The 27320-nt window shown below is 39.0% G+C and overlaps 3 protein-coding genes across 8 annotated transcripts in view; 2 read left to right on the top strand and 1 right to left on the bottom strand.

Annotated features, from left to right (window-relative positions):
* LOC113152707 (cyclin-dependent kinase-like 5) overlaps nucleotides 1–7272 on the top strand; it is a 30730-nt gene extending 23458 nt beyond the window's left edge. For 2 of the 4 annotated variants that reach the window (XM_026346104.1, XM_026346105.1), the window contains exons 13-19: nucleotides 417–518; nucleotides 914–1019; nucleotides 1677–1800; nucleotides 2059–2164; nucleotides 2381–2500; nucleotides 4066–4227; nucleotides 4331–7272. In XM_026346104.1, coding sequence (XP_026201889.1) covers nucleotides 417–518; nucleotides 914–1019; nucleotides 1677–1800; nucleotides 2059–2164; nucleotides 2381–2500; nucleotides 4066–4227; nucleotides 4331–4690 — 1080 coding nt within the window. In that variant the 3' untranslated portion in view covers nucleotides 4691–7272. The remainder of the gene's footprint in view (nucleotides 1–416; nucleotides 519–913; nucleotides 1020–1676; nucleotides 1801–2058; nucleotides 2165–2380; nucleotides 2501–4065; nucleotides 4228–4330) is intronic. The other 2 variants (XM_026346106.1, XM_026346107.2) reach the window with 2 other exon arrangements.
* A 290-nt stretch (nucleotides 7273–7562) lies between these two features.
* LOC113152759 (retinoschisin-like) lies at nucleotides 7563–10213 on the bottom strand. Its single transcript, XM_026346187.1, has 6 exons — nucleotides 10159–10213; nucleotides 9858–9883; nucleotides 9579–9780; nucleotides 8554–8695; nucleotides 8271–8466; nucleotides 7563–7715 (listed from the first exon to the last, which is right to left on the bottom strand). Exons 1-6 carry the CDS (start codon nucleotides 10211–10213, stop codon nucleotides 7563–7565), a joined length of 774 nt encoding a protein of 257 aa, XP_026201972.1.
* Nucleotides 10214–11746: 1533 nt separating this feature from the next.
* LOC113152372 (AP-1 complex subunit sigma-2) lies at nucleotides 11747–27227 on the top strand. 3 transcript variants are annotated; one of them, XM_026345587.1, is made up of 6 exons: nucleotides 11747–11813; nucleotides 12526–12704; nucleotides 14553–14661; nucleotides 14795–14932; nucleotides 18524–18610; nucleotides 23071–24897. In XM_026345587.1, exons 2-5 carry the CDS (start codon nucleotides 12526–12528, stop codon nucleotides 18569–18571), a joined length of 474 nt encoding a protein of 157 aa, XP_026201372.1. In that variant the 5' UTR covers nucleotides 11747–11813; the 3' UTR covers nucleotides 18572–18610; nucleotides 23071–24897. The 3 variants fall into 3 exon arrangements, with proteins under 3 accessions (XP_026201372.1, XP_026201371.1, XP_026201373.1); XM_026345586.1 differs by lacking the exons at nucleotides 18524–18610; nucleotides 23071–24897 and adding an exon at nucleotides 24904–27227; XM_026345588.1 differs by lacking the exon at nucleotides 18524–18610 and having other exon boundaries at nucleotides 21574–24897.
* Nucleotides 27228–27320: the final 93 nt, after the last annotated feature.

Raw genomic sequence — 27320 nt, 5'->3', positions numbered from 1 at the left:
ACATCAAACCTCTTCAAGCTTTAGGAAAGCCTAAGCCTACAGGATCTAATCATATCAAATGCCTACACCAGTTGGTGTTGGATAACCGTGCTTCAGTCTCAGTTTGTACAACAATGCAGCCAGGATTTATTCTGGTGGCATCTGAAAATATCATGATCTGTGTTTAGGTATTCAGCCAGATCGTATTAGTCAGTTTTCCTGGTTTGTAAAGAATTGGAAAGGCACAACTGCAGCTTCATCTATGAATGTTGCAAGTGTAAAGAGTGTGGCCTGCTTGTTAGTATATACAGTGAATCGTGTTACCTGTATATTTATATATACTGTATCTACACATATGGTATATATAGTATGTGTATTTGTATGTGTGCGCTGCTATGCTAAGCTCACTTCATGCTTCATCATGTCTCCATTAACAGAGTGAACAGGCACCCACTGAGGTCACCCACAGCAGACCCCCAATAAGGGACTCCACAAGGGACAACGCCGTATCTTTTCACACACAGCGGCAAAAAAGCGAGGTCCGACATTCTGCCTGCACCCACCACTCCCCACCCACATCCAGTCTTCCCGAGAGTGTGGATGTGGGTGGATACTGCTGTCATGAACTGCTCTCTCTCTGTCTCTCTGCATCAGATGCCTCTTCATTTTCTCTGTGTGCTTTGCTTCCCTCTAATGTGACTACTTATGATAGCACAGTCAAGCTTGTCATCATGACACATTTCAGTTTGATTCTCGAATACATTTATTGCCTCTACAGATGTTGTTTTGTTATAGTGACACAACAATACCCCTCCCCCATTATCACCTTTTTTCTGTTCTTTCAGGTAAATAAAAATATCAAGTCAGGTGGAGAGGCATGCAAAACTGTTGGCCTCTGAAGTTTTATGTGATTAGTTCTTCTGTTGTGGTTCAGGTTGGCTTATATCATGACCAGCAAACAGAGGACGGTGGCTCCTCCAAAGAGAACCGCAACATCTACAGTGAATCCATGCCTAGGAGGGTGGGCAGCTTCTACAGAGGTTGGTTTAGACAGAGTGATACTGCTGCATGTGTTTCTCTTTATGTCAAAGCATTTGAAGATTGAAGAACCTCGATTAGTACAAATCATATATAGTTACTGGTCTGAATTTTTATGTAATTAGAGCCTGTTTCAATTATCCTACAGCTTGACACGTGCTAGATTGTTGAGCCTGTTGCCAATATTTACCAATGTCAGTATTTATATTGGCATTGGGGTTTTGGGCAGTATGTCAACAACAGCCCAGTGATAGACTAGAAGCCTGTCCAGTGGTAGCTGGAATTGGCTCCATCATCCGCTCAATATCTAACCGGAAGGCCAGTTAATAAAATGGATGGATCATCACAACAGTTTTCTAATACAATAAAAAAATATTTAAGCCAGCGACTCTGTAATTTGAATTTATAAAAGTTAAACCCACAACAGAAGGAAAGTTATTGTAGACTTTTAACTTCAGCACAAACACACCAAGGTTACAAAGACATTCATTACGATACAACCATCATGGTTGTGTCTGACATAGACTATGACTAAAAATGATTCAGTGTCCTTTGAAACTAGCAAGTTAGTATAGTGGAGTAGCACAGGATCAAAGTTTGTTGATTTTTCTCCACATATAAAAAAGTAAATTAACTTATTTGTTATGTGTGTTGAACAGTTCCTTCTCCACGGCCAGACAATTCTTTCCATGATAGCAGGGGTCAGAGCCGGGGCTCTGGGCTGACTGGAGACGGCAGCAGTTTGACGAACCATTCCAAACGTCAGCCAGCATTTGACCCCTGGTAAATATGTCTTCTAAGCACAAAAGGACACAGTTTATTTTGTTTACCAAATAATATCTTCTCCTACTGAGGTTACACTGACAAAAACACTAATTTATTCATTACACTGTGAAACAGTTTGGTAGCTGATTAAATTTCACACTGGTCACGTAACACGTTGGCTTTTAAAGGAATTTTCACATCCTGTTAGGAGTTGAAAGCTATTGTACATTTTTAGTTGGGACATCGTGCTTAGCACACTTTTTTTTTTATTTTCAGGACTGGCCCAGATACTGTAGTATTGAACGCCTCTGAGCCATCCAAAGAAAAGGAGAAGCAGGGTTTCTTTAGAGCAATAAAGAAGAAGAAGAAGAAATCTCAAATGGTAAATTGTCTGTCTAATACTTGATCTAAGCCATGTGTGGATGTTTCATGCTTATGTCCTTTAATGTCAATAAGTCATTTTTAACACTGCGTACATTCAGTTCTCTATATAATCCTCTGCCTTTTAGTACTTCTGCAGAGATTCAGAATCATTTCTTATTGTTGTCATGTGCTGCTTCTTGTCATGTGCCACCAGTCATGTGCCTCTATATTACAGATGGAAGTCCCTGATGGAAGACCTCCTGTCATCAAGAAATGTCTTTTCCCTCTGTTTAGCCCAAATAACATAAAGCATAGTTCCTCTGTGAAAGTCCTCCCTGTAGTATCTTCTCCCATGGTACATGCTATTTTACACTATCCTACTCATCTACCACTGTGTCACTCATCTAACACCGCATGCTTTAACAATTATTAATCAACATTGTTTTATTGAGTTCAGTTCAGTTTTCAGTGGTCCTCGTCGATAATTGTATAAATATGGTGAATTATGTTCATGTGATAATGAATTGCTAACACATTCCAACCAGATCCATCAAAGCAGATATACTTCATTATAGTTTCTAATCAGTGTTAAAAGTGAGGCACTACTGTGTTTGATAAAACAAATCATTTATTGCAAATGGCTTCAAATCTGAAGATCTACAATGAAAGCATTGAAAATCCCAAGATCCTAAGAATCCTAAAATGAAAAGCAGGATTGTTATGAAATACTTTCCCTGTTTAAATGCATGGATCTGGCTCTGTTTGGTCCATTTGATTTTGATCAGTCACCACTGATTTCAGCCACAGCTAACAGCATGTCTCTGATTATGAGCTGAAGATGAATGAGAGCACACAGGCTTTGCTTAAGCACATGAGATTTAAGGAGTCTCTGTGCCTGTCACACTAACCAGAATCACACAGAAACATTCGATCTCTACCCCTTAGTGTGGCTAAACCCATATTTTGGTTATAGAGCATAGATCAAGAAGGAGGAAGAAAGAGTTGCTATTATTTTCAAATGTGAAACCGGCTGCCATAGCTGTGGCAGTAATGGTTCAGCATGAAACAGGTGTTTGAGACATTTTTTCCCTTTCACATTTCTATTTATATGTGACAGTTTGCTCAGATTCAGAGAGGGGGTTACTGCTGATGACAGAGCAATAAACACAATCTGGCCAGGAGGAGCCAGGCAGTCAGAGTCAGACAGGGTGGAAAATTATGTGTACTGCATGAAAGGTGGATACACTAAACCTTTAGATATCATCCAAATGCTCCATTTATTAATCATAAACTGTACTTTTCTCTTCTCTACCTCAGATCAGTGAATGCTTAAGATTTCTGGCCCCAGACGCATGCTATCCTTTGTCAATGTTTCTGATTTTACTGCACTGGAATCTAACACACTGTTATCAAAATAATTTAAGACTAACTGTATGTAAGTGGTAAATCAGCACATGGAAAGATTAATGGGAAACACATGTTTTCTTAGCTCAATTTGAGGAAATTGTTTATATATCTACAAAAATACACTATACACACTATACTGACTGTGCACATATATACATGTATGGAAATGCTCTGTACCATTACAGTTGACAGTTATGCAACAACTCAAAATCAAATCCACTTTACATTGAAATGTACAAATTAGATACCCCGTTGATACAAGCTCAAAGCTTATGCCATGTCGTAATTCTAAGTACTACTGTATATGATCCATCTATATGAACAAGAATAAGTAAGAATACAAAACAATGCAAACCTCCTACATAAAGGCTGCATTATTCCTCAATATTGATATATACATATACAGTATGTGTTTCTTGTTGTCCTTCACATTGTGTGGATCTGCCTGTGATCACCAAGTGTGAGGTCAAACATTTGGACCTTTAATGATACTTAATTCTCACTGTGTGACAGATTCCTACTGAAGGGCTGGACCCAGGCATGCAAAAGTCCTCTAGGTCCTCAGGTCACCAGAGCAGCCGGCACAGGTCCCGTGACAAGAGCAGAGACCGGGATCAAGACCGAGACCGGGACAAGGATTGGCCCCCTGAGAAACTGTCCGATTCACACTCTCCAGTAAGTGTCAATTAAGAATAGAATAGACTAGAATAGAATAGAAGCATTTGCTTGATGTTTGATTTAGAGCTGGTGATAATGAGGCGTGTCATGTCCCCTTCAGAGTCAGCCACTAAAGTCACTGCGCAAGCTTCTCCACCTTTCATCCTCATCCTCCAACCAGACCGCACCCTCTGATATGCGCTACCAGCCGCTACCTACTCCAGCCTCTGCTCAAGGTGGTTTTACAGAAAGCCGGGGTCACTCAGGGGTTAGCACCCCCCAGCTGAAGAGCCGACAGACGGCCTACCCGCTGCCTGGGCAGCTGGAATCTGGCTGGCACACGTCTGCCCTGGGCCGCCCTGAGGGCAACCCCTACCCAGAGCAAATGAGCATCAAGGGAGGCCAGAACGGCCACGGCTTTGGACGCCCCTCCAGATCTCGTATGCCAAACCTCAATGACCTGAAAGAGACGGCTCTGTGATGTCCATCCCCTACAGCACTCACAGCCACTTCAGACCCCTCTCTTGCCCCTCTGTTTGCTCCACCTTGCGTAACAGTACATCTGCTGACCACACATAAACACACAGATACCAAACCTTCAGTTTTAAACACTGCTTGCAAACAGGCTAAAAGCCTTTTTATGTCTTAATTTTTTTTAACACTTCCATGTTTGATAGACTTTATATTATTACTTCTGTAATTCTGACAATAATTTGTATTATAAAGTAAATATATTACAAATGATATATATATATATATATATATATATATATAAATGGATAGATAAAGTGTAGATTTTAAGTGTAAGTATTTTTGTTTCTATTCATTATAGAAATCTAGTACATTTTACTGCATAGTATTTCCTTGAGACTATCCAAGATATTCTAAACAAATAAAATTTTATTCAGTTGTTACAATTGAGGTTGATAATGTCAGTAATTTGTGTTCATCTCATCCAGGATTGAAACTCTTTGTCTAACCTCTTGATGTGCTCGGTCATACTGGTTACACATGCTCGAATGTGCGATTACAAGTCAAAGCGGTCTCGTCCTTTAAAATATTTCTGTATTTCTGAATTGAGACAGACAATATAGAAAGCTTCCATCTTTTTGTTCTTTCATTAGGACATGTAGGATTTCTTTTAGGTTTGTTTTCAAGTGCAGCCATTTTAGACTTTGATGCAAACCATTGACTACAAACAGAAATCCTAACCTACATCACCCTCTGTAGGAGATAATGAAGCACTGCAATTACAGATTACCATGCACTAACTGACTTTCCATGAACAATATACTCTCTGTAAAACATTGTCATAGATATTTCAAACAAATATCACACAATCCAAACTACGCCTCACAATAAATTATGCAGATTATAAGGATTATTTTTGGTAGTAATGTACTCGTAAATTATTTACAGATTTTATGTAAAAGTGTTGTGAAGCACCTCTATGGATGAATTATACAGTAGTAAAATCTTGATACCTTGAACAGCTTTGAGCAAATGTCAAGCATCCGGTTACCAGTAAAGGACGTCTGACGTGAACGTGGAGGACATCATTTTTTTTCCTTTTGCTCACAACCTGGATTTCACTACAAAGATTTCACACTAGCGATTCCCAAGTGCTTCTTCTTGTTTAATCGGTTAGAAAATGTACAAACACAGCCAAAATCCTACATAATGCTGAACTGTTTCTTCTCCTAATGATTGTAACATTTACAGCAGTTAGAGGAATACTAAAGCCATTCTCGATGTACAGTACTAGTGCAGTGGTTCTCAGTTTTTTTGTTTTTTTTTTAGCTGACGTTCTTATACTCATGTCAGATAAGTGGGTGTTATTTACTACAGGTGATTATATAGAAGTATTTTTCATGCCGTTAAACTGTTTTTATGTTCATTTGGTTCAATTAGTTTTTGTGCTGGTCCCACCTGGAGTAGCAGGAACTGGACATTTCCACTTTTTACTCATTACTTTCGACTAACTGCATTTCTTGATAAGTTTAGCTGCTGCAGCCATTTAACTAATAATTCTGGTTGTTTCAACCTTCATTCCGAAGCTTTCAGCTGTTTTACTCATTTTCTATTGTTCTTATCTGTTTCACCCACTGAACCATCACATTTGATTTGTGAACTATGTGAACCATGTGTTCTTTACCATTCCAAGCTGACCATTTCAGCCTTGAGCCTTTTCACCATTTGTCCTGCTCACACTCTTCAGTGCACCACAGCTTCTGTTCAGGTATCACCACTAACATATGGACATATATTTCTAATCAAATTATAATCTTTATTTTAGCGACTCTGCATTCTCTCTGTGTAACTGCAGACGTACCCCTGGGATACATGCACCTCCTGTTGGGAATCAGTGTACTGGTGTTTCTTCTTTTTAATTGATTGCACATTCTGAGACACTTGGGACAAGCTTTTAAGAAATCTTTAAATGAAAGTGTGTCGGGTGTGGAAGCTTAGTACTGTAACGTTCTTTTTCGTCTGAGATAAAAGTGCCATAAAAGTAGCTTGGCAGAAATAAACCCTTGTTTTTTATGTTGCACTTTGAAGAGACTTTGTGGCTCAGCAATATTGCCCTCACTCTGTAAATTATTTCTCACCTCACGTTCATCTTGTGTTCAGCGTGTGAAGACTGAAGTGCGGGGCAGCAGGCTTCCCAAGTAACACACTGGGTCAAAAAACAAAACAAAAACAAAACAAAAAAACATTACAGCCAGTATTGTATTGTGTTGTGCAACTGTAAGGACTGTGCACACTCTGTACTTGACACAATACATCTCTCTCTTTGGATTATTGTTTTGCTGAAGGAGCACTGTGTATTATATTAATACTGACGTGTGACTACTTGTTTGGTAATATTTATAACAGAAGATGTTGATCAACTGTTTAAATGAAATCAAGTATTAAGTTTGTGCTTTTATTACAGACACAATCAGTAGCATAGTCAGTGTTTATCTGCTTTTTTTTCAACAGGGCATTTACATTAGAACATAAACCCCACAAATGAATGCTTAACAATTTTAGAATATTCATGTTTACATATGTAACAGTAAATCTCAAATAAAACAAGTTCACTTGATTTCACTCTTGTAAAATGGTTTTATTATTATTTTGTGTAAAGCAGTGCACTGTGTCTGGAGTTCACTGTATACATTGATAAATGTGTCTAATCTGGTATTTACATATTAAGACAATGACATAGTTGAGATTTTAAAACAGACGCTTTCAAAGAAATTTATACATGTCCAAAAAAAACAAAAAGCTGGACCAATGTCCCCTGTTTTGGTGAGGGGCGAGCGAAGGATGGATGATGAAGAATGAATAAAAGCAGCCCACAATAAACTTCAGGTGCACTTGTTCATGCACATGAGCAGCTCCATCCTCATGGCTATGCGGGTGTGCCAGCCCAGCGGCAGGAGGCGGATGTAACGAGCTACAATAGGTGGACGCAGCAGGTTCTGCACGGTGGAGGAGCGGTCAGAGTTCCCGTAGAACACCTGGAGATCAAACAGTAATAGTCCAGCGTTTACAATATACTGAGACAGTACTGCGTGTGTCACTCGTCATATTTGAAACACAACAGGGAACTGGCATTATTTCTTCACTATTAGTTATTTCCTTTATTGACTGATTAATGATTTGGTCTGTCAAATAGTGAAAATAGCTCTTCTACACTTCCTGGAGCTGAACGTGTGTGTGTATTTTGGTCAGTCTGTTTTAATACCAGTATATTCAGTTTTGCAATGACCCAAAAAGAAGCTGGAACCACAGGAGCTGCTTGAACTCTCTTGTGTCGGCTTCTTCTGAGAGACTATTCCCTAAACGGCAGTAAAACTAAAAAGATTACAAGAAAAGTGACACTCAGGCCCTTTAGCAGGACGCTTTCATCAGCTTATTTTATGTTTATCAGCAGAGTGGGAGCAACTGTCCTGTCTAGTATAGTCAGTGAAAAGGTCAGAGCTACGATAACTGATCTTAAGTGACATTTTGAAGACTGAAATTTAATCAGCAGTCATCCATATTCATATTTCTGCGAGGGTTTCTGTCCTTACCCTGTTGTTTCCTGTCTGGTCTTTGTAATAGACCCAGTTGAGAGTTTCCACAGTGCGATACTGAATGCTGTATTTAGTTATCCACTCATCTGCATCGCAGCGGCCTTGGGTGAGGACGCCAGACACCACGCCCACCTCCTTCAGATCTATCTGGATCCACTGGTATTGGTCGTTGAACTTGGAGAGCCACGCACACCTAACAAAAAATGAAAATGTAACTTTTATTTTTAATTTTGCAGTATGGGACATGAGCTGGAGCGGAGAACAGGTTGCTGTGACTCACCCAAAGCCTTGGTTGTTAAGCCGAGCCTTGTTAGGGATCCAGGAGGAGTACCATCCAGTGTGCTGGTCCTGATTTGAGCAGCTGATCTGTTCTGATGTCACAGATCCAGACTCAAAGCCGAGTGCTCGGTGGTAGGGACATTCTGTGGAGGACGAAGTGGGATTTATTGTGTAACATTAACATTTTTGACACTGGTAATGAACTCTTAGTGTGTATCGTGACAGGATCTGGGCATTCTCACATGTAGCACCAGCTAACCCAGGTCAAACTAAGAAGAAGTTGACTCTAAATTTGCCCTTGAACAATGCATTTTCTCTTCATCAGACATAAAACATTGAAAGGTTCAGCGATATTTTAATGATACCTTGTCTAAAGAAGCAGCCTTCCTGCTTGTCTTGATCAAGCGCACAGTAAGATCAGAAAGTAAAGTACAGTGAGTGATTCTTCAAAGGCATGTGTGTTAAGGCTGAAGAAGATGATTAGGGCTGATGTTTCATACTATTAGGTGAAGGAGGTGAAGGGCGTGCCGTATTTTGGGCTCCTTAATCTGCTGCACAGGTAATAAGATTACCTTTTCCAGGTCTCTTCTTCGCTGTTGTTCACATCTCATCGCTAAACCTTTAGCATCTCCATAACAGAGTCGAGCCACTTTAACATACAGGATGAATGTGGCTGAAGAATCTCCTTGATCAGAGCATAAGGTGAGCGAGCACCACTGCAGAGACGCGCTCCGAGCCAAGATTAGGCTGAGTGCATATGAGGACACAGCCAGCTACCATCAGCTGTGTGATCCATCACACCATCTGGAGCGAACACACCTATAAAATCCACAGGATACATTGCTGCCACCATCAGTCTTCATTTGTGTGATGTTCCCTAACACGTCACCGTCCTTCGTATAACGTGAACCTCATTTATCACTTCTCAAAAGCATAGCGTGCTGGTAAATGAAGGACATCCAATACCTTTGTGTGGGGACTATGTCGGTTCAGGTCAGGTGACAGAGTTGGAGCTTAAGTTCTCACCTGGCATGCAGTTCAGCAGGTGACCCTGGGGTGGGGGCGGTGGGAGTGAGGTTGACGGGACAGGTGCTGTGACATCAGGGGTGCGTGTCGGTGAATCAGCAGATTCACAGTTACAGGTGCAGGCTTTGACGTTCCGCGCCAATGTCTCGATCACCTGCTGGTCCTCCTCCTGCAGAGCCTCTTCCTGAGCTGCCTCCTCCTCCTGAAGGACACACGGAGAGGAGTTAATCCACAGGTGGCTCCTAGAGTCACCTAAACATCTTTTTAATGGCCTCTTACCTCCTGTGAGTGAACAGCGACCAGGGCTATATCACATCAACAGATGCATGAAATCAAATGTAGAAGCAAAGGTTGAAAATAAATGTGAAAGCTCAAGCTAGACATTACACAGCAGAAACAGAAATGCAGGGAAAATAACTTTTATAATAATGAGAAATTCCAAATTGTATTACAGCAACACTTCTGCACTGTAAACAGACACAATAAACAGGACAGAACAGTGAGTGTATTCTTGCTGTTTAAGTCGGGTCCAGTCATGATGATATAATAGTCTCCCTACTGCAGGTGCACACTCACTTACCTTGACATAGAAGCAGGATGAGCAGCACAGCAGCACAGCGAGCAGTGACCTCCATCTTCCTCTTCAGCTGTGCTAGAATGTGATGTGTGTGATACCTAAGGCTAGTGGATAGGATTACAGTAATCCACAGGCCTGAGATGGCCTTATCTAACACTCCTTGGTGGCCCTTAGACACCTCCCTTAGGCTGCTCTATTGCACTGCACCTGTGATGAAAAGCATCACCTCACAAATCAAGAATTCTTGACGGCAGCGGTGCCTCTCAGGTTCACAGTGCTAACAGTCGCCATTACTAATCATGTTAGAAGACATAGATGTTAGATGTGTCTTCTCTGCAACTGCAACTACCACCTAGTTGTTAATATACAATGTTTCTTCTCCTACACTCTTGAACTTTTCTTTTGTTTTTAACAACAACAACAACAGAAATCATTCACATAATGCAGGTTTCCAGTGCAAAACTGAACCATAACCTGAACTTGCAGGTCCAGCTGATCAACTTGTAAAGGTGATCAGTCCCGTTTTGCTTTACCACTGAGTTTACCCTCCAGCCTTGTGTTTAGTTGCAGTTTACACCGATGTGTGTTTTCACGTTGTGCTTGTTCTCTATCTGAAACTCTATCTAAACAATGCTTGAGAGGAGACATTCTTGTCTTTAACCAAACACAGTGACAGCACCAACCCCTCTCCCCCTACAAGTTCCTGGAAATCTTGCTACTACCTCCTGAGAGGTGCTGAAACTTGCCTTCAGAGAAGGTGAGCGCAGTGGAAACTAAAGCAGAACCTATACTAAGGGGGTAAAGTTTATCTCCAGCTAATACCCACCTATAATTAGGGATCTGGGGAAATATATATGTATAGACAGGTAGAAGTCAGTAGTAAAATCACTGGAAGTCTAATAAGCCTCCAGGAAGCAGCTGCTGAACAAAGTGCAGTGGATCCTGTCTGGCAGCTCCATCCCCCTTCACTCCGAGTTTCACGTCTCTTTCTAGTTCTCTCTTTAAACAGCCAGGAGCCAAAACCAACAGATACAAACACTCTCTCCTACCCTGAGCGATCAGTATGATGAGCTCAGAGAGACACCCCCCTCCTCCACTGTGTACTTTATGTTGACTGTGTCTTGTTTTCTCTGTGTCACAACTGTTAAAACACAGTAAAAGCTGCATCACAGCTTGACACGTGGCAGCAGACGGCTGAGAGCACACCTGTCCACCACAACATTAAAACCACCAGGTGGTGTTGATGTCGTGGCTGATCAGAGAATTACGAGCCTATATGATAGTGTCATGGTGTTTCTCATTCTGAAGAGCATCAAACACAGCCTCTTAGGTGTCTAGTCCCTCTTTACATAATACTAAACACCATTCTCGGTGATTCCGCCTCTATTTAAACATGCAGCTACCGCTTCCGATTGTGACGTCTTAATAGGCGTGACCAGCCGTGTTGTTGCCATGTGATTGATGATGGCAGAAGCCAATTACATTCACACATTGAGTTAAAGCGTCGAAAGGGCGGGAACTACCAAAAAATGTCAGCCAATGAGAAAGGCGATGAGCGCCGCCTCGACCAATCAGATGTTGGATACCAACTGTCCGTGTTTCAGGGTGGCGTTGGGAGGCTCATTTCTGAACAGGGGAACACAGAGTTGTTATTTAAGGTAAGTAGTTCAAAGAAATTCAGTATTTGTTCTTTTTAATTAAAATATACAGACACACTGGGTTGTATGTTGTTTCCAAAACGGGCTCGGTTGTGGCAGAACAGGGTAACGCTAACCTAAATAACGTTTTTGGCGACACTTCCGTTAGACTGTGTTGATAACGGTGAAGGCGAAATGGGAACGTTAATTTAACCAAGTCATGTTTATGGTGTAACCTTAACTGGTCTGAGCTGGCTCGTAAATTAACCACAACGTGTTTATATGAATTGTTTCAGTATATCTGGATCTGAAAACGTGGAAAATCGGGTTGAATTTGAACCTTTAGTGAAATGGTGTGCAGCTTTTCTACAACACATGGCAGCAGACTGGAACTAGCCACATAAATAGCTCAACAACTAATGTAGCTTTCCTGTTTTTGTCACGTAGATCTGTAGCAATTTCCTGAGTTAGATTGAGCTGATTGAAATTAAATTTCCTCTTCGTAATGTCTGCTGCAACCCTAACATTTAGTAGAGCAGTAGGAGTCATTTCCTCAGTTTGTCTTAACTTGACCAAATCCTCCTGGCTCCTAACTGCGCCACATACAGAAGTGACAAGAGGTGTCCTTTTCAGGCTTTTTGTCCCTCTATGCCAGTGTGTTTAACCACCTACTTCCTGTCATCAGTGGTTTTGTTTCACAGCCCCTCTGTTCCCTCTCATTTCTTCATTTCAGATGCAGTTCATGCTTCTGTTCAGTCGACAAGGCAAGCTCAGGCTTCAGAAATGGTACGTGCCTCTGTCTGATAAGGAGAAAAAGAAGATCACTAGAGAGCTGGTGCAGACGGTCCTGGCTCGAAAGCCCAAAATGTGCAGCTTTCTTGAGTGGAGAGACCTCAAGATTGTATATAAGAGGTGGGTAAAATGTTGAAAATGTTTTCTGGATGAACACTCGCAGAATAGAAATCTTAGTGCTTCACATGGCAAGTCACAGACCTGTCTATCATAGATGCTGGTCAACGGTGAAGACATCATGGCTGCACTCAGACTACAACAAGAAAGAGCATTAATTTTGCCTCATTATATCCTGTTGCTATGCCAACGGACGGCAGGCAGACTGGTGAACCCGGGTGACAGGGACAGACAAACAGAGTTTCAGGTGCTGACCAGTCAGCGACTTTGTATCGTTGCTCAACTAGAATGTTTGTTAACCTGTTAAATTTACATAGTTTTAGATAATTATTTTGCCATTTTTGTTAATTATTTGTGGTTTCATGTGTAGTTTCATGCTTCTTTTGCATACAACAATTTAGTTGATGCTTATTGTATCCATTTAAGTCGGAAAAGTGTCATACATGTGATTAGGACTGTTGTCTCTGGGTCTAGTTGCACTGTAGTACAAAATACATAATTTCTCCATAATTATGCATAACTAACAGTGTTTTAGCTGTCTCAATAAAGAGATAGCGTCCAACAGCAAAGGATGGAAAAGGGACCACGAGTAGTAATTAGCTGAAAAGCTGAGAGCATGATTCAGTATTAATGGAGATGTTATTAATTTTTGATTACTAGGAGACATTAAAGGTCACAGACATAAAAAAATCTAACTTTTCTGTTGCTTTTTTGATTTACTGCCTTTAGTGAGAAGAGGTAGAAATGTCAAGTGTCAGAGGTCAGATTTGCTTTTTTTCTGTTTTGTTTTTTAGTCACCAGAGACCACACCTGTTGCTGCTGTTTGGTGTGTAGGCTTTTTATGGTGTATGAGTTTACAGTTTGAGATATGAAATGGTTATGGGTTGTGGAGAGATCCAGAGTGTAGCAGCTACCATTTCAACATATAGCAAGTCTCATTTTGCATTCAACATTTGTGATTTTATTATTTCACTGATTATCAGGCTTTGTGAACACATTTAACATAATATTACATTTTAATACATTTATTTATAGAGCACTTTTCTAAAGCTATGTTACAAAGTGCTTCACAAAAGAGACAAAAAACATATGTAGCCCAACAAGAACATGGTATTTAACGGTGTCACAAGGCTGTCAGCATAAAGACCAATATTAAGTGTATGTTTCCTTTAAAAGATTTGACCATAACGTCCTCTTGCCATGACTAGCTGCTTTCTTGCTGCATTAGTGAGCCACAGTAAAAGTGCTGTTTCACTTCTCTGCCAAAGACAACTAAACAAATGAACTGAATCCATTGTGTTTCTTGGCTCTGACATGCATTCATTTGCACAAACGGCAGGCAAAAATGGAGCAGGAACAATAAAGAATTCAAAGAAAGGGGTCGATCAAGTAATGGAAAGTAATGGCAATAGAATTCAAAGCTGTTGAGTTTGAAATTTATGTACTGTATGCCTGTTTCTAATCTCTACAAACTGGTCCATTGTGCCTTTTTGCTGGTTGTAAGGGATCAACTGACCAGCTCCTTTATTAGCCACTCATCACATGCTTAAAGAATGCCTTTGGGATTATCCAGGATAAAGACCCATGGCAGAATGAGACTTACCTAATACAGTCTTCTGCATCCGGCTCCAGTCTTTAATGAATACAGAATACACAGTAAACAGCATCCTTAACAATAAAAGAGAATTGCTCTCTCAGCACTATGATGTGGACAGGGAGATTGTGTATATATCCTATTTAATTGATAAAAATGCATAAAGGCAGCTCTACTTATACTTTTTCTCAGGTTAATGCAGAAGTTTTCAGAGTGAAACATGCTTTCTGAAATGCTGACTTGCTGTTTTGTTGCAGATATGCCAGCTTGTACTTCTGCTGCGCAATAGAGGACCAGGACAATGAGCTCATCACACTGGAGATCATCCACAGATACGTGGAGCTGTTGGACAAATACTTTGGCAGTGTGCGTTTATTTAGTCTCCCCACTTTTCATATTATTGTATATGTTGTGTATTTATGTTGAGGTAGATTTGCTACATGTTGTTTGTAGAGTACTGGTCGTTTGTAGTAAGTGTTTTTTGACTTGTGCTCAACAGGTTTGTGAGCTGGACATCATTTTCAACTTTGAGAAGGCCTACTTCATTTTGGATGAATTCCTGTTGGGTGGTGAAGCTCAGGAGACATCCAAAAAGAATGTATTAAAGGCCATTGAGCAGGCTGACCTTCTACAGGAGGTAAGAAATTGAATGAAATGAGAGTGAAAATAGAATAATAAAGACGACAGGGTAATGACTGGGCATAACTCGTAGCTTCTTAATAAAGAGAGAGCACCATAAAGCAGCCTATAGCAGAAGAGTAGTAATTGTAGCGAAGAACAAGATCCCGTATTGGTGGAGGCGTTAGGATTTTAAGGGGACATTAAAGGTCACAGACATTTAATTTCAACTTCTTTATTTTATTATATTTTTGATATATTGTCTTTAGTGAGTAGAGATGGTAATATCAAGTGTCAGAGGTCAGATTTGCACATCTCTGATATACTCACAGCTTACTGAGCCTCAGGACCTCCACTGGAAATATTTTTTTATTCACCAGAGACCACACCAGTTTGATGTGTACGCTGTTTATGGTGAATGAGTTTACGGTTTGAAGTATAAAATGTTATTGAGAGGGGAAAGAAGAGATCCGGCAGTGCAAGTGTTGCAACTAACATTTCAACATACAGCAAGTCTCATTTTGCATTCAACAATTGTGATCGATTATTTCCTCACATCACTGAATAGTAATTTTTCTATAAAAACATCAGAAAATAGTGAAATACGTTCTGTTATATCCTGCTGTTTAAACTAAAGTTGTCAGATGGTGTTTTTTTCACACTTTAGTAGTTCTGTACCTTCTCTGTTCATTATGAACGTGCTGATCCTTTATATCAAAGTAAGTTGGAATAGAAAGAGTCAGAGAAGTGAAGTACAGTACTGTTTTTCTGATTATAATTATAGACAGAATTGTGTATATTCAGTCAGATGAATTGTAGTACTAAACCTTAAAAACTACTTTGCAGTATTAGGTATTACTACTCAGTTTTTTATGCATCAATCGCATGTGTATAAGGTAAGAGCCAAACCCTCCCAAAGCCCCTCCCAAATCAGGGACTATTACGTATGTGGTGGCAACCATAACAACCATTGTCAGGGAAGCTAACAGCAAATTATGTTCTCCAGGGATCATGTAAAAGATGTTGTAGGAAAAATGTAGGTGACAAGGTACATACAAATATTCTAAAATATTAAATACTTCGAATGCACCTAAATTATTAAGCCTTTGTAAATGTTACTAATTACTCCAGAAAGACATGATTGGGTATACTCTAGTCCTTAAATGATGACTGGACTGTTTCACTGCAGAGGATTGTTAATGTGTTTTTATTTAGTTTTTACTACAGCAGTAGTACTTTGAGTTATTGGAGGTATTTTTTCATGCAAATCTCTAATTTAATGCTGCTCTGGTTACATCACATTGGTTAATTTACACTGACTTAAAGAAATGTGAACCATGTCTCTACAGTTTTACTCTTAACTTGAATTGCTGTAAATACATTACCCTCTAGGAGTTTTGAATGTGGACGTTTTCTGTTTTATTTGTCCTACTCTGTTTCGGTTCTGATTTTGCATGAGTATAATCCTCAGTTGATATATGAAATCTTTCTCATTTTGTTTGTTGTGCTTTTCTTGTCATTGATGTCACAGTGCTTTGTCTTCTATTTAGCTTGCCTGATGTTTCTCTTGATTTCCTTTGACATACATGTATTTATTTTTTTGCCCGTTTATTCTCTACTATTGTGATTTACAGAATATAGACTTTCAGATGCGCCTGTTTGCAGGTACAGTTTTTAAAAACACAAATAGTCCTAGTTGTAGTATTAGAACGGTAACCTTAGATGTCCTGTAGATTCAGGTGTAATATTAGCAGCAACAACATGCCAGTAACAGCAATATTTCGAGTATCAGGAGCACACCATACATATTGAGGTTGCTGGGATGTTTTTCTGCTTTGTAATGATGTTGAACTAACTAATATCTCTACTTCAGCCGTATCTCACCCTAGTAAATTGTTAGTAGACTGTATTATCAGAGAATACACATGCTTAATTCTTACATTCCTTGAGGAGTGTACATCTGTTAGTGACAGAAAACTGCAGTGAATTTCAATTCTGAAATGTGTTATTACTGGAGAATTTTAGAAATTAATAACCTTTTTTGGTTACTTCTAAAGCCAGACATATACAATATGTAGTAACAAAACTATCTAAACTCTTATTGCTAAGATAGTTCAAGTCTACACTTTGAAATTTCACATAAACAATCTATGTGGTCTTGGTTGATGGGTAATATAAAAGAAGTTCAGGTGGCTGCCCAGAACCAAAGCTTCATTATGTGCACTGCTGAGACCACACAAACATGCCAAGCCTACATTAACATGTCATATAGAGTGAAAAACAGGTGCAAAGGTTCTGTGTCAGTGCCATCATGGTTCTGATCATAAGCACATTCAGCAGAGCACTTAGTAGCACTCAGTAAATTACACTAGACAAAAAGGCTATACATCACTTGAGTTATGTCATATATCAAAGCCAAAGACTTAAACATATAATTCAAATATCTTTACTCTGCAGTCATAGAATTTCTGAAAAAAACATTGCAGAGGTGACAGCAGAGCTGTATGAAAGTGTACAGAAATGTTAAATGTACTTGGACAAGGACACGTCTAGTCCAGATTTGTTCCACATGTACCTCATAGATTAGGTTTCTGTAGAAATCTAAAATGTTGGACCCTTATTAATGAACAACAATTTCAAAACTCTTTTTTTCTTAGAGGTACAGCACAAAAACAAAGAGACACAGTGACAGCAGACATGTGATAGCAAAAGATGTAATACCAGTAAGCACAGTTAAACTCACTTGGGAGTCAAAGAGAGGCTTTAAGCTTGGCAGAAATGGTAATTGAACTTTAATTGAGGTTAATATCAATATCCACTGATATGAAAAAAATTATTGTGATAGAAATAGTTTTCATATCGCTCAGCCTTACATAATAGTAAACAAAAAACATTGTGAAGATAAATTAAAAGTAACATAAAATGGAAACATTCAATTAAAGTACAGGTACTTCATGGGCTAAAGTTTCCAAAACTGTAATTATCCACATATGTGAAGCCCTTTATATTGAATTATTGTAGTGCCTATACAAACTTATGATTGGTCCTATCACTGATGTTTAATACATCTGTCTTAACTGTGTACAGTTTGGACCTAAGTCTTTCATCGTATTGCTACACCAGTAAGACACAATTCTGGTAAAATGTGGCCACCAAAGCCTAAAAGTTACCCTGACTTTTTTTTTTTATGAAATTTTACTTATGTTACAAAAACAAAGAGAACACACAGGAGCCTAAAGTAAGTAATGAAGTGAGCAGTAAAATTGAGAAGCATTAGAAAGCTTGATTGTGGCCCGTTGTAATAAGCTGTGAGGCAGCTGCTGTCCAGCCAAGTTTATAATCCTCAAGGACAAACTGTGCAGCTTTTCATTGATTTAAAGTTAGCAGGACCATCAGGTACCAGTACTGCAAAGAACATACTGTACAAGTACTGTGATCCTAAAAGGCTTGTGATAACTTCTAACCAAGTGTAGCCTTCCATACAGGTACCTATTCAAAATCATTTAGCTTTTTTTCTCACATTGGAAGAAATGGAGTGAAAACGTCATGCGTACCAAGCCAAGTTTAGTCAAGAAAGAGGCCTCTGACCAGCTCAATTCTGTATTTGTAGAGCCAGAGTGAAGACTGGGGAAGTTTGCCAAATGAGGAGATCTTGTAATGTGCCTAGAGTCCATCCATGTGTCCATCCAAACAATTGGTAACTACTTGACTGGTGCGGTCAGTCAGCATGGGTTTCCAGTACTGCGTGGCGTGAACTTCTACCTGCATGCACATGTTTCAGCCTGACTGTCTTATAACTCTGAGTTAAAAAAAACAGTACATGGCACAGTGTCAGAGTCATAACGGGCATGAACTGAAACTTGAATGTTTAGAACATGCCTGAGTACTCTGTGTTTTACGAACAGGCAGCATAATCCAACACTTTGGAGTTTGGTTGAATTTGGATTATCTTCACATTGTTACATAGCATTGGTAATTTTAGTGACAGAAAATTAGAATTTTGACTGTAACTGTAATTTAAAGTGAACGAGCAATGCTGCCTGTGTGAAAACTAGCCTGCTTATACTAACAGCACTGAATGAAATGTTAATAATTTCTGAACAATAACACTACGTTACCACAGTATTTTTCATGTACTTGTACTTAAATTGATTCAGGAGTTGTTTTTTTTTACATGGTGCTATATGACTAAAGTGACTATTTTACACATCTATCATCTTCTAATTAGTGCAAACACATTTAAGGACAAGATGATCATACTCTATATTGTGTTGAAGACCAGAACGCACCATGCCTTCATCTGTTTCTGTTTTCTCTAACTTTATTAGCCTATCTGATGTACTCAACCTCAGTGTTAGTCTCATTGCTTCTTAGAGAGGATGCACATTTCAAAATGGCTTACAAATGCAGTTTCATTGTTTTTGAATATGTAATTTTTAAAACGGCTCTGTTATCCTTTGTACACAAGCAGAAGTAAACGATGCACTGCTTGGCAACTATTTTCAGCTGCAGATTAACTATGGATAGAAGCTGTGTGGAGAAACACACTGTCAGTCCTTGATTACACTACAATAGTTAGTAGGATTAGTTCATTGATGGTTTTGGTCGTTTTGTGGGATGTTACAATACAGACAACATCCGCAGCAAAAAAAGTAAGCACTATTTGTAGACCAAAGAAAATAATAGATTTTTTAAACTATAAACAGTTCAGGACCTAAATTCATCTTTGTAAATTCATAATCAGGAGAGCAGTGAGATCAAATTTAAAAATGTCTCTGCTACTTGAGATGCTGCAGGCAGACACATGGAAAAACACTTCATTCAACAAACTCCTTGTCAGTGTCATTTAATAATCAGTTGCAAATTCAAAAACACAGATGGTGACATTAAGAATTTTCTCATTTGTCCAGTTACTAACAAGTGGTAGAGAAAATGATAAACACTAAAAGTCTGTTTTCAGGTTTATGGTGGAGAACAAAAATGATCTTGCAGAAATTTTTAACAGCATATGGGCTAGTGGATATAAAACAGCTTGGTTAGAGTAATATAGGGGTCACGTTGTGGCATATTTGGATTTAGTGCCTCTAGCTTTAAAGCATTAGCACATAGTGGTGTAATTAGACTGAAAACATACCACGGGGGATTTAGGTAAAGCTATTTTAATAAGCCTTTAATGAAACATTTTTCAGGAGCTGGCCATTACTTTGGTGCCAGCAAGCAGATATTCTTTTGGAATAATGATGCCTCAGAAGATTTCCAGCTCAGTTCAGCTCTCCATCATCAGAGACATCAGAGATAAATTGAGCAGAGACATCCCCACGAAGAGGTCACCGTTATTGTGGTGGTGCATGGTTAATCTCCTGGTCCCAGAGCACATACTGTAGATGTGCAGATGCTGTAGGTCTCAGAGACATTATACCTTCACCTGAGTCGACCAGTGGTGCTTCGTTCTGCTTATTTTATGTTCTTACAAAGATGTCTGCCTCACAGGTGTGACGGTCCCAAATATGGCCCCTGAGACTTCTGGTCTTTTCCAGAATTAGGCCCGTGGAGGTGAATACTCAGTGTCTGTGGCCCTGTGTACCACTAGAGCCCTATAGTCAGAACTAGTCTCAGTCTGTCTGTAGCTCAGTTTGTGCTGGTTAAGACGATGTTCCTGGTGTTTCCACAGCCGACAGTATGTGTTTGTACTGAGAACAAAGTCTGTCTTGGTCTGTGTTTTTCATTTATGTGTAACATTTCAGTGACACTGTCCACATTCCCCAGTGTTGTATATCATTTCATTTCTGTAGGCTGCATAAAACTTGCAGTCACAGAATTAAGATGTTGTAATTTAAACAACACACTGTTATACTACTGTTTACAACTTCTCACTCAAAATTAAATGTTAAATGTTTTTTCTTATGGGGGCATTGTACTGAATTTTCCCTTTCCTTAGGGTCACACAACTGTGGATGCCTTTACTTCCACAGTTACTAGCTAAGCTCTGTTTAGCATACTTCAAAGCTAATGATTTAAATCTACTGTGAGTTTGTTCGCTTGGGCCAACTCTTATATAAAATATACTTATTTGCTTCCTTGCCAAGCCTCAGATGAGAAAATTGATACCACTCTCAGCTCTGTACGAAAAAAAAAAGGGGTCAGAGATGGTTTGGTTAGTTAGTTTAGTCTGTCCACTGGAAGCATGGGGAATCGGCCAGCTTTGCTCTGTCCAAAGGTAAAATGACACCAATCAATACCTATATCTAGTGAAATGTAAAAATGAGGACTTGTTGTTTAATGGGGGGTTATGTGCAGGTCTGATTGAAGTGACTTCCTGGCAGCACGTAACTGCCCGTTAAACCACAAATTGGCATTGTTATGTTTATGTTATGTTGGTTTATTTCCCTTACTTCCACAATTCATACTACATCAAGCTAACTACCTGCTTCCTCTAGCTTGAAATTCATCCTATACAACACTAGTGGTAAATATTTTCCCAAAAATTCAACATATACTATTGCTGTATATGTCCCCTTACTAGAAAAAGTAGTGAGTCTTTAAGTGATACCTCCTGCCTGCTGCTCTGTCTCCTGCATGTCATTTGTGTGAGTCTGACTGAGGTGTTTGTTACCACTCAGGTTGTGGTTTTTCTAAGCTCTGTGCATTTCTCTCCCCCAGCCCCGTCATGAGTACTTTAATGTGCCTGTTTACTGATTGGCTGCCATCGTTGCTGTTGCTGCCGCTGCTGCTGCTGCTGCTGCTGCTGCCGCTATCCACCCTGCATGCTGAGCTCCTCAGTGCCTGGCACCTTTGTCTCTGCCCTCTGAGCACCTGTCATTGTCATTGGTTTGGGGTGTCACAATAATTCACTGTTCAGTTGGTACGTGACAGTCATGGTACAATGTTGTCACAGCAGTAGAAGTAAATTAGAAACTATAGTGAATCATGACACAATTTAGGCCAACTTATAGGTTAACACTGGAAAATCTTTCACTTTAAATGTAGTCATAAGTCATAATATATTTTGTGGCAATGTATTGTTACATGCCTGTCACTGGTCCTCTTACTGTTGGTTTCATTGCACCACTTGAGCACCTCTTTTCATTATCACTGTAAAACAGCAAGTCATGTGTGATATGAAACCTTTTTTTAAACTAAAGATCCACTTACTAGATTTCTGTTGGGCCTTTCAGTCACAGCCTGTGGCCTGGAGGCTGCAAAGAAATCTAATAAGTGAAACTTACAAATGTGAGTTTTTAGGGGCAACTTCACAGTTTTTTTGTTTGTTTGTCTGTTTGTTTTTTCAACTAGCCTCAGTTAATACTAGTGTTTGGGGAATGTACGTATATTATATTAAGGTTACATTTGATTTCCTACATTAAAATATTGATGACCTCATCTTGGGGAGCAGGTCTACGAAGTCTGCAACCTCCATAGTATGAGCAACAACTTGAGGAAATCTGATGTGAAAAACGACTTCAGATACTGTCTTGATGTCACAATTTTATCTGTTTTTTCAGCTAGAAACGGGGAGCAGTTTAAATTTTGGGAAGGTAAAGTTTGCTGCTCATACACCTTTACTTCTCCAACTACAGCTGTAGGAAGTCAGTTGAAAACTGGTGAAGTTGCCCTTTAAGAATGTTTCTCTAGCGTCAGGAGTGAAAGTTGAAACTTAGCACAATACTATGTTGTAGTTCAACTATCAATTCCAGCAATTCCAATTTACTAAATATTTTTAAACTAGTTAAAATTGGAAAGAAAATCTTATCTATTGAATTAGGTGAATTGAAAAGCATCACTTTAAACCCCAGACTTGTGTTAAACTAGAGAACAAGTAGTAACAAGTAGCTTATTAAGATGAATGTTCTTTAAAGTCTTCGCTGTTTGATTTCCATTTATGCTTTAGCTGCTTATAATATGTGGGGGAAGTCTGCCCCCTGTAGCACAGGTTGTAGAACATGTGCACACATTTCTAAATGTGTTCAAGTACACAGTACTTTTTGGTAAAGATACAATTTTTGTTGTTTTTGATCTCAAAAAATAATCATTGAATGAATTCTGATGTTACATAAACACACTTAAAGCTCATCACATTCACACTTTCATTATTCTTAGTTTAAAGAGGTTTCCATCCTGATAGTTTTACATTTCATATTTTTGTTGTTTTTGTGACAGAACTCACTTCACGTCAGCCATGGGTGAGAAGTGAACGCATGTCTTGTTTGGTACCTGCTCCTTTATCGCGTCCCTTTTGAAATGTGTCAGCTTTGTCTGTATTGTCTCAGTTCAGATCATATGTATTTGACTTTTAGGTTTTCCCCTTGCTGTGATTTGTAGGATTTGTTATTGTGACTATAGAAGTATAAAACAAAGCACACACTACGTGACCTGACTTTTAACGTATGTCCCGTCAAAAGCTCAGTTATTTTTACATTTTTTAAAATTATTTATTGTCACTGATTATTTTCTATTTAAATAAATTATAAACACCCACTGTTACGGTAAGTAATAGCAGTGGAATTAATACTAAAGAAATATTTGCTCAGATTTTGCACTGATTAACCAAGCGCTCTTGGCTTCATCTTAATCGTAATTTTACATTTAAACAAACTCGAAACAATTAAGCCCGCACATAATAAATCTCTCATCGTTGCACACTGACAAAGCACTTAAAAAATGTTTAAAATGATCTGACATTTGTGTCCTACTAATAAAGACATATTGCATTAGTGGACCATTGTGATTGAGGACATTTGATCAATGTAAATAATAGTTAATAAATAGTTTATAATTCTGTCAGTTAAGTGTCTTTCTTTGATATGATTTAATGGTTTTAAAGTTAACAATGTTAGTGATTTATTTTTCCCAGCACACAAACTCGATAACCTCACCACTAAATGGTGCTAAGCTCCATTTGCTCTGCAGAGGAAGAGCCTACATAATGTGACAAGGGATTTTTCATTCCACTAAAATCTACCCTGAAAGTGAAAAGTCTGTTATTGGTGAATAATGCATAGTTTATGCTTCAAGATCTGGGTTGAACATTTTATGCTGAAAATGAAATGAAACTTCAGAAGTGGGTTGTTTCTCTCCTCTCACCATAAAACAAGGTTTCTGTCTCACTGCTCTGATGCAACTCCTCTCTTTACTTTGCGCTGAACCTTGTTTTAGGATGCCAAAGTAAGTGCTTCTCCTTCTTTCTGTCGCACGTCACCAGCTCTCATGTTTCCCATGTCTACTGTATGTCTTTCCACACATGGATTAAAAAAATTCAGCATATATCAAATAATTGGGTGATGTTTGGTCAACTGATGAAGATGCACATGTTTATGGTCATCTGTCTTCCATCTTGTACTGATGTCTGTGCACATATACACAAATATAGCACTAATTTTAAGCCACCTCTTTACTTGACATGTATCAATTAGACTCAAGGCAATCTCAAAATGATTGATTCATGCAGCTTTAAAGGTGCTCTGTGCAGTTTTTGACTAATGGTGGTGCTAAAAGGCAATACATGGGCCTTCGTTTACATAGAGCACGCATTCAAGTGAGGCTACACTCGTTCCTGCTTCTGCACACAGTGAATGATGAAATGCACTCCACACATTTGTTGATTTATTTGATTAATGTTTATATGAAATTTTCACCTGCATTCGGTTGCAGCATCGCAGCCCAAAGATTTGCTGGTTCCTTGCAGCAAGTTACTAGCTTCATTTTGATAAAATATGAATGTCAAAAATGTTGATCAGTGCAGCTTTAACTGAATTACTCTGCCCACCACTAGTGCTGCTAAGATAGTGACAATACACTAGAAAAAACATGGTACCACAGTGTGTGTGTGTGTGTGTGTGTGTGTGTGTGTGTGTGTGTGTGTGTGTGTGTGTGTGTGTGTGAGAGAGTGTGTGTGAGAGTAATGCAGTAGTTACTGTTGACACCTGCTGTGATGACTATGTGGTGGGTATCTCGCAGAGCACTTCACTGGAGCTCTTCTCTCTCCCTCCACAGGAAGCAGAGACCCCACGCAGCGTGCTGGAGGAAATTGGACTGACATAAACATGGTCGCCAACATCTCCCACTTGCCACACACTCCATTAGCCAGCTACTCTTCTGTGTATAGCTGACAACGACTCCAATTCACCTTTGAGCACACACAACCTCACAATCACTCACTCACACACACATACATGGTGGGCATGGTTTGTCCTCTATGTTCCACAGCCCTGCCTTTGTTTTATACTTTTTGTCTTAGACAAACACTGTAGCACTGTCTGTTTCCTGCTGAGTTATTTATTTATTCAGTGTGATGACATTAACTGTTATCAAGGAAAAACGCAGCATAGCTTAGTTTTCTGCTGCGTTCCAGTCCGACACCAAGATACTGTACTGATTGAACTGTTCAACTCTCCATTTGACCAAAGCTGATGAGATAATTTCAGGATTTCTGAACCACTTCTGAATTTCCAATGTGTTATTCTGACCTACAGCATATGTATTATTGTAAAGAGAAGTCAAAGTATTACAGTGAAAGAACCAAAGAGTTTTGTTTCATCTCACTTGGCACTGCATTATAATTAGATTCAAGTAACTTGAAATCTGTGGTATTTGAAATATACTATTGTGCTTAGACTGTAATGCAGCCATGTAGTCTGAAGTGAAATGACATGAAAATGTCATATGTCATATGTACTGTATGAGTATCCTCTCAGTTTACAGGCCATTATGATTCTTATATGTTCAGTCTGTTTATTTCTAATGACCAGATCCCACTTCTGTTGAATGCCTTAATCTAATTGATGTCTATTAAATCAAAATTAGGTAATCTATTATTGCTCCATAATTCAGTTGCACTTGCATGATACTCCAATGTAGCAGTTTTTATTGTATTTATTTAAATCCTGTGCAAGAACTAAACTTTACCACTGTTTGTCTGTTTGTCGGTCCAACTACTACTGTGACTTCCAGTAACCTACAGTCAGTTCAATTTGAGTAACAGGATGATGATGATGATAATTATCACAGACTCAACAGAAACAATGTAACAAAGTCAAATATTATCGCCTCATTAAGTTGTCTAGCAGATACAGAACAGCATGAGACCATCAGAGTTGGTGTTTGGCCACTTGCTTAATTCCAACGTTCACTTAGCTCCCTTTTGATTTCCACCAACACACCATTTGAATCATTACTATCTTGAGATTTGATTTTCTTTGCTGGCCACTAACTGTGCCATCTCTTGCTGGGCTGGTAATGAGGTTAATGAGCATGGGGACACTTAACCATCAACAATCAATAAACAAGTGGCTGATAAATATGAACAAAGAGCTCGAACAGGCTAAAAGAATGTAGGAACTATTTAAAACTCTTACCTAATATTAAACATCACATTGCCTGATTAGACCTGTTCCCAGTCCTATACACACCATGTGTACACAGTATATTGGTTGACATCTCTCTCGCTCCCATATTAGCATCATTTCATCTAATGTTCAGCCAGTTTAGACCTTTTATTCTCATTAGCACACAGTTTGGTGCATTTCTCAGCATAGCTCTAACTACAACCTGAGCAGAGGTATAATCAGACAGAATATAATTGAAGCTATCTGTCTGGGCGTGTGAGGCCTTTAAGAAATACTTTTTTCAAGCTGTTTTACAGTATACTTAAAATTGGTAGTGATTTAACAACAAACTTTGGCCACCGAGCATACTGCAGAGCATGGAAACTGCCTTTTTAATACTGTGACGCTGAACAAAAGACTGCTGAAGCAGCCATGCATAAAACAGCAATAGTGTCATGAACTGTAGCAGAGTATTACAACTTTTTATGCACTAAGACAACAGTTTCTAACACTTACTTAAAAAAAAACCTGCCACACACAGCCTCAGTTAAAATGCCTTGCACACAGGACAGTCCAAATAACACCAACTGGCATTCTATTTGTATTTTACGTTCGTCTTGCACTGTGTGTACATCCTTAAAAAGCTGGTATTTTTTCTGACTTTTATGTTTTTCCATTTTGCAACTTCTATATATTAACAGTAGTTTGACAGGCTGAAATATCGATCTATCTTCCTATGATCACTTTTGTATAACTTTAAAAAGTGGCTGTGTGTTAAAAACTGTATCTCAAGCGTGCCTGTATATAAAGTGAAATATACAGTAGTTACAGCATGAGTGCAGCGCTACCTGTGTATTACATTACCAGACTTGTGTTTACTTGGAGTATATATTGTGTAGTTTACTGTTATAGTGTCTGATATGAATGAAGGAGCAAGGTTGTTGTTGTTTTCGTGTCAAGTCCAGCAATAAAGAGCACTCATACTGTCACCAACACCTGGTTCCCTTTAATCTGTCAGCAACAGGACTGTGCTGCCTATTTGGACAGACAAAAGACTAGATGTGTCGTAAAATGCTGTTAGACATC

This window comes from Anabas testudineus, chromosome 4 (genome assembly GCF_900324465.2).
Source record: "Anabas testudineus chromosome 4, fAnaTes1.2, whole genome shotgun sequence".
Lineage (NCBI taxonomy): Eukaryota > Metazoa > Chordata > Actinopteri > Anabantiformes > Anabantidae > Anabas > Anabas testudineus.
This window is presented reverse-complemented; position numbering and strand designations above follow the sequence as displayed.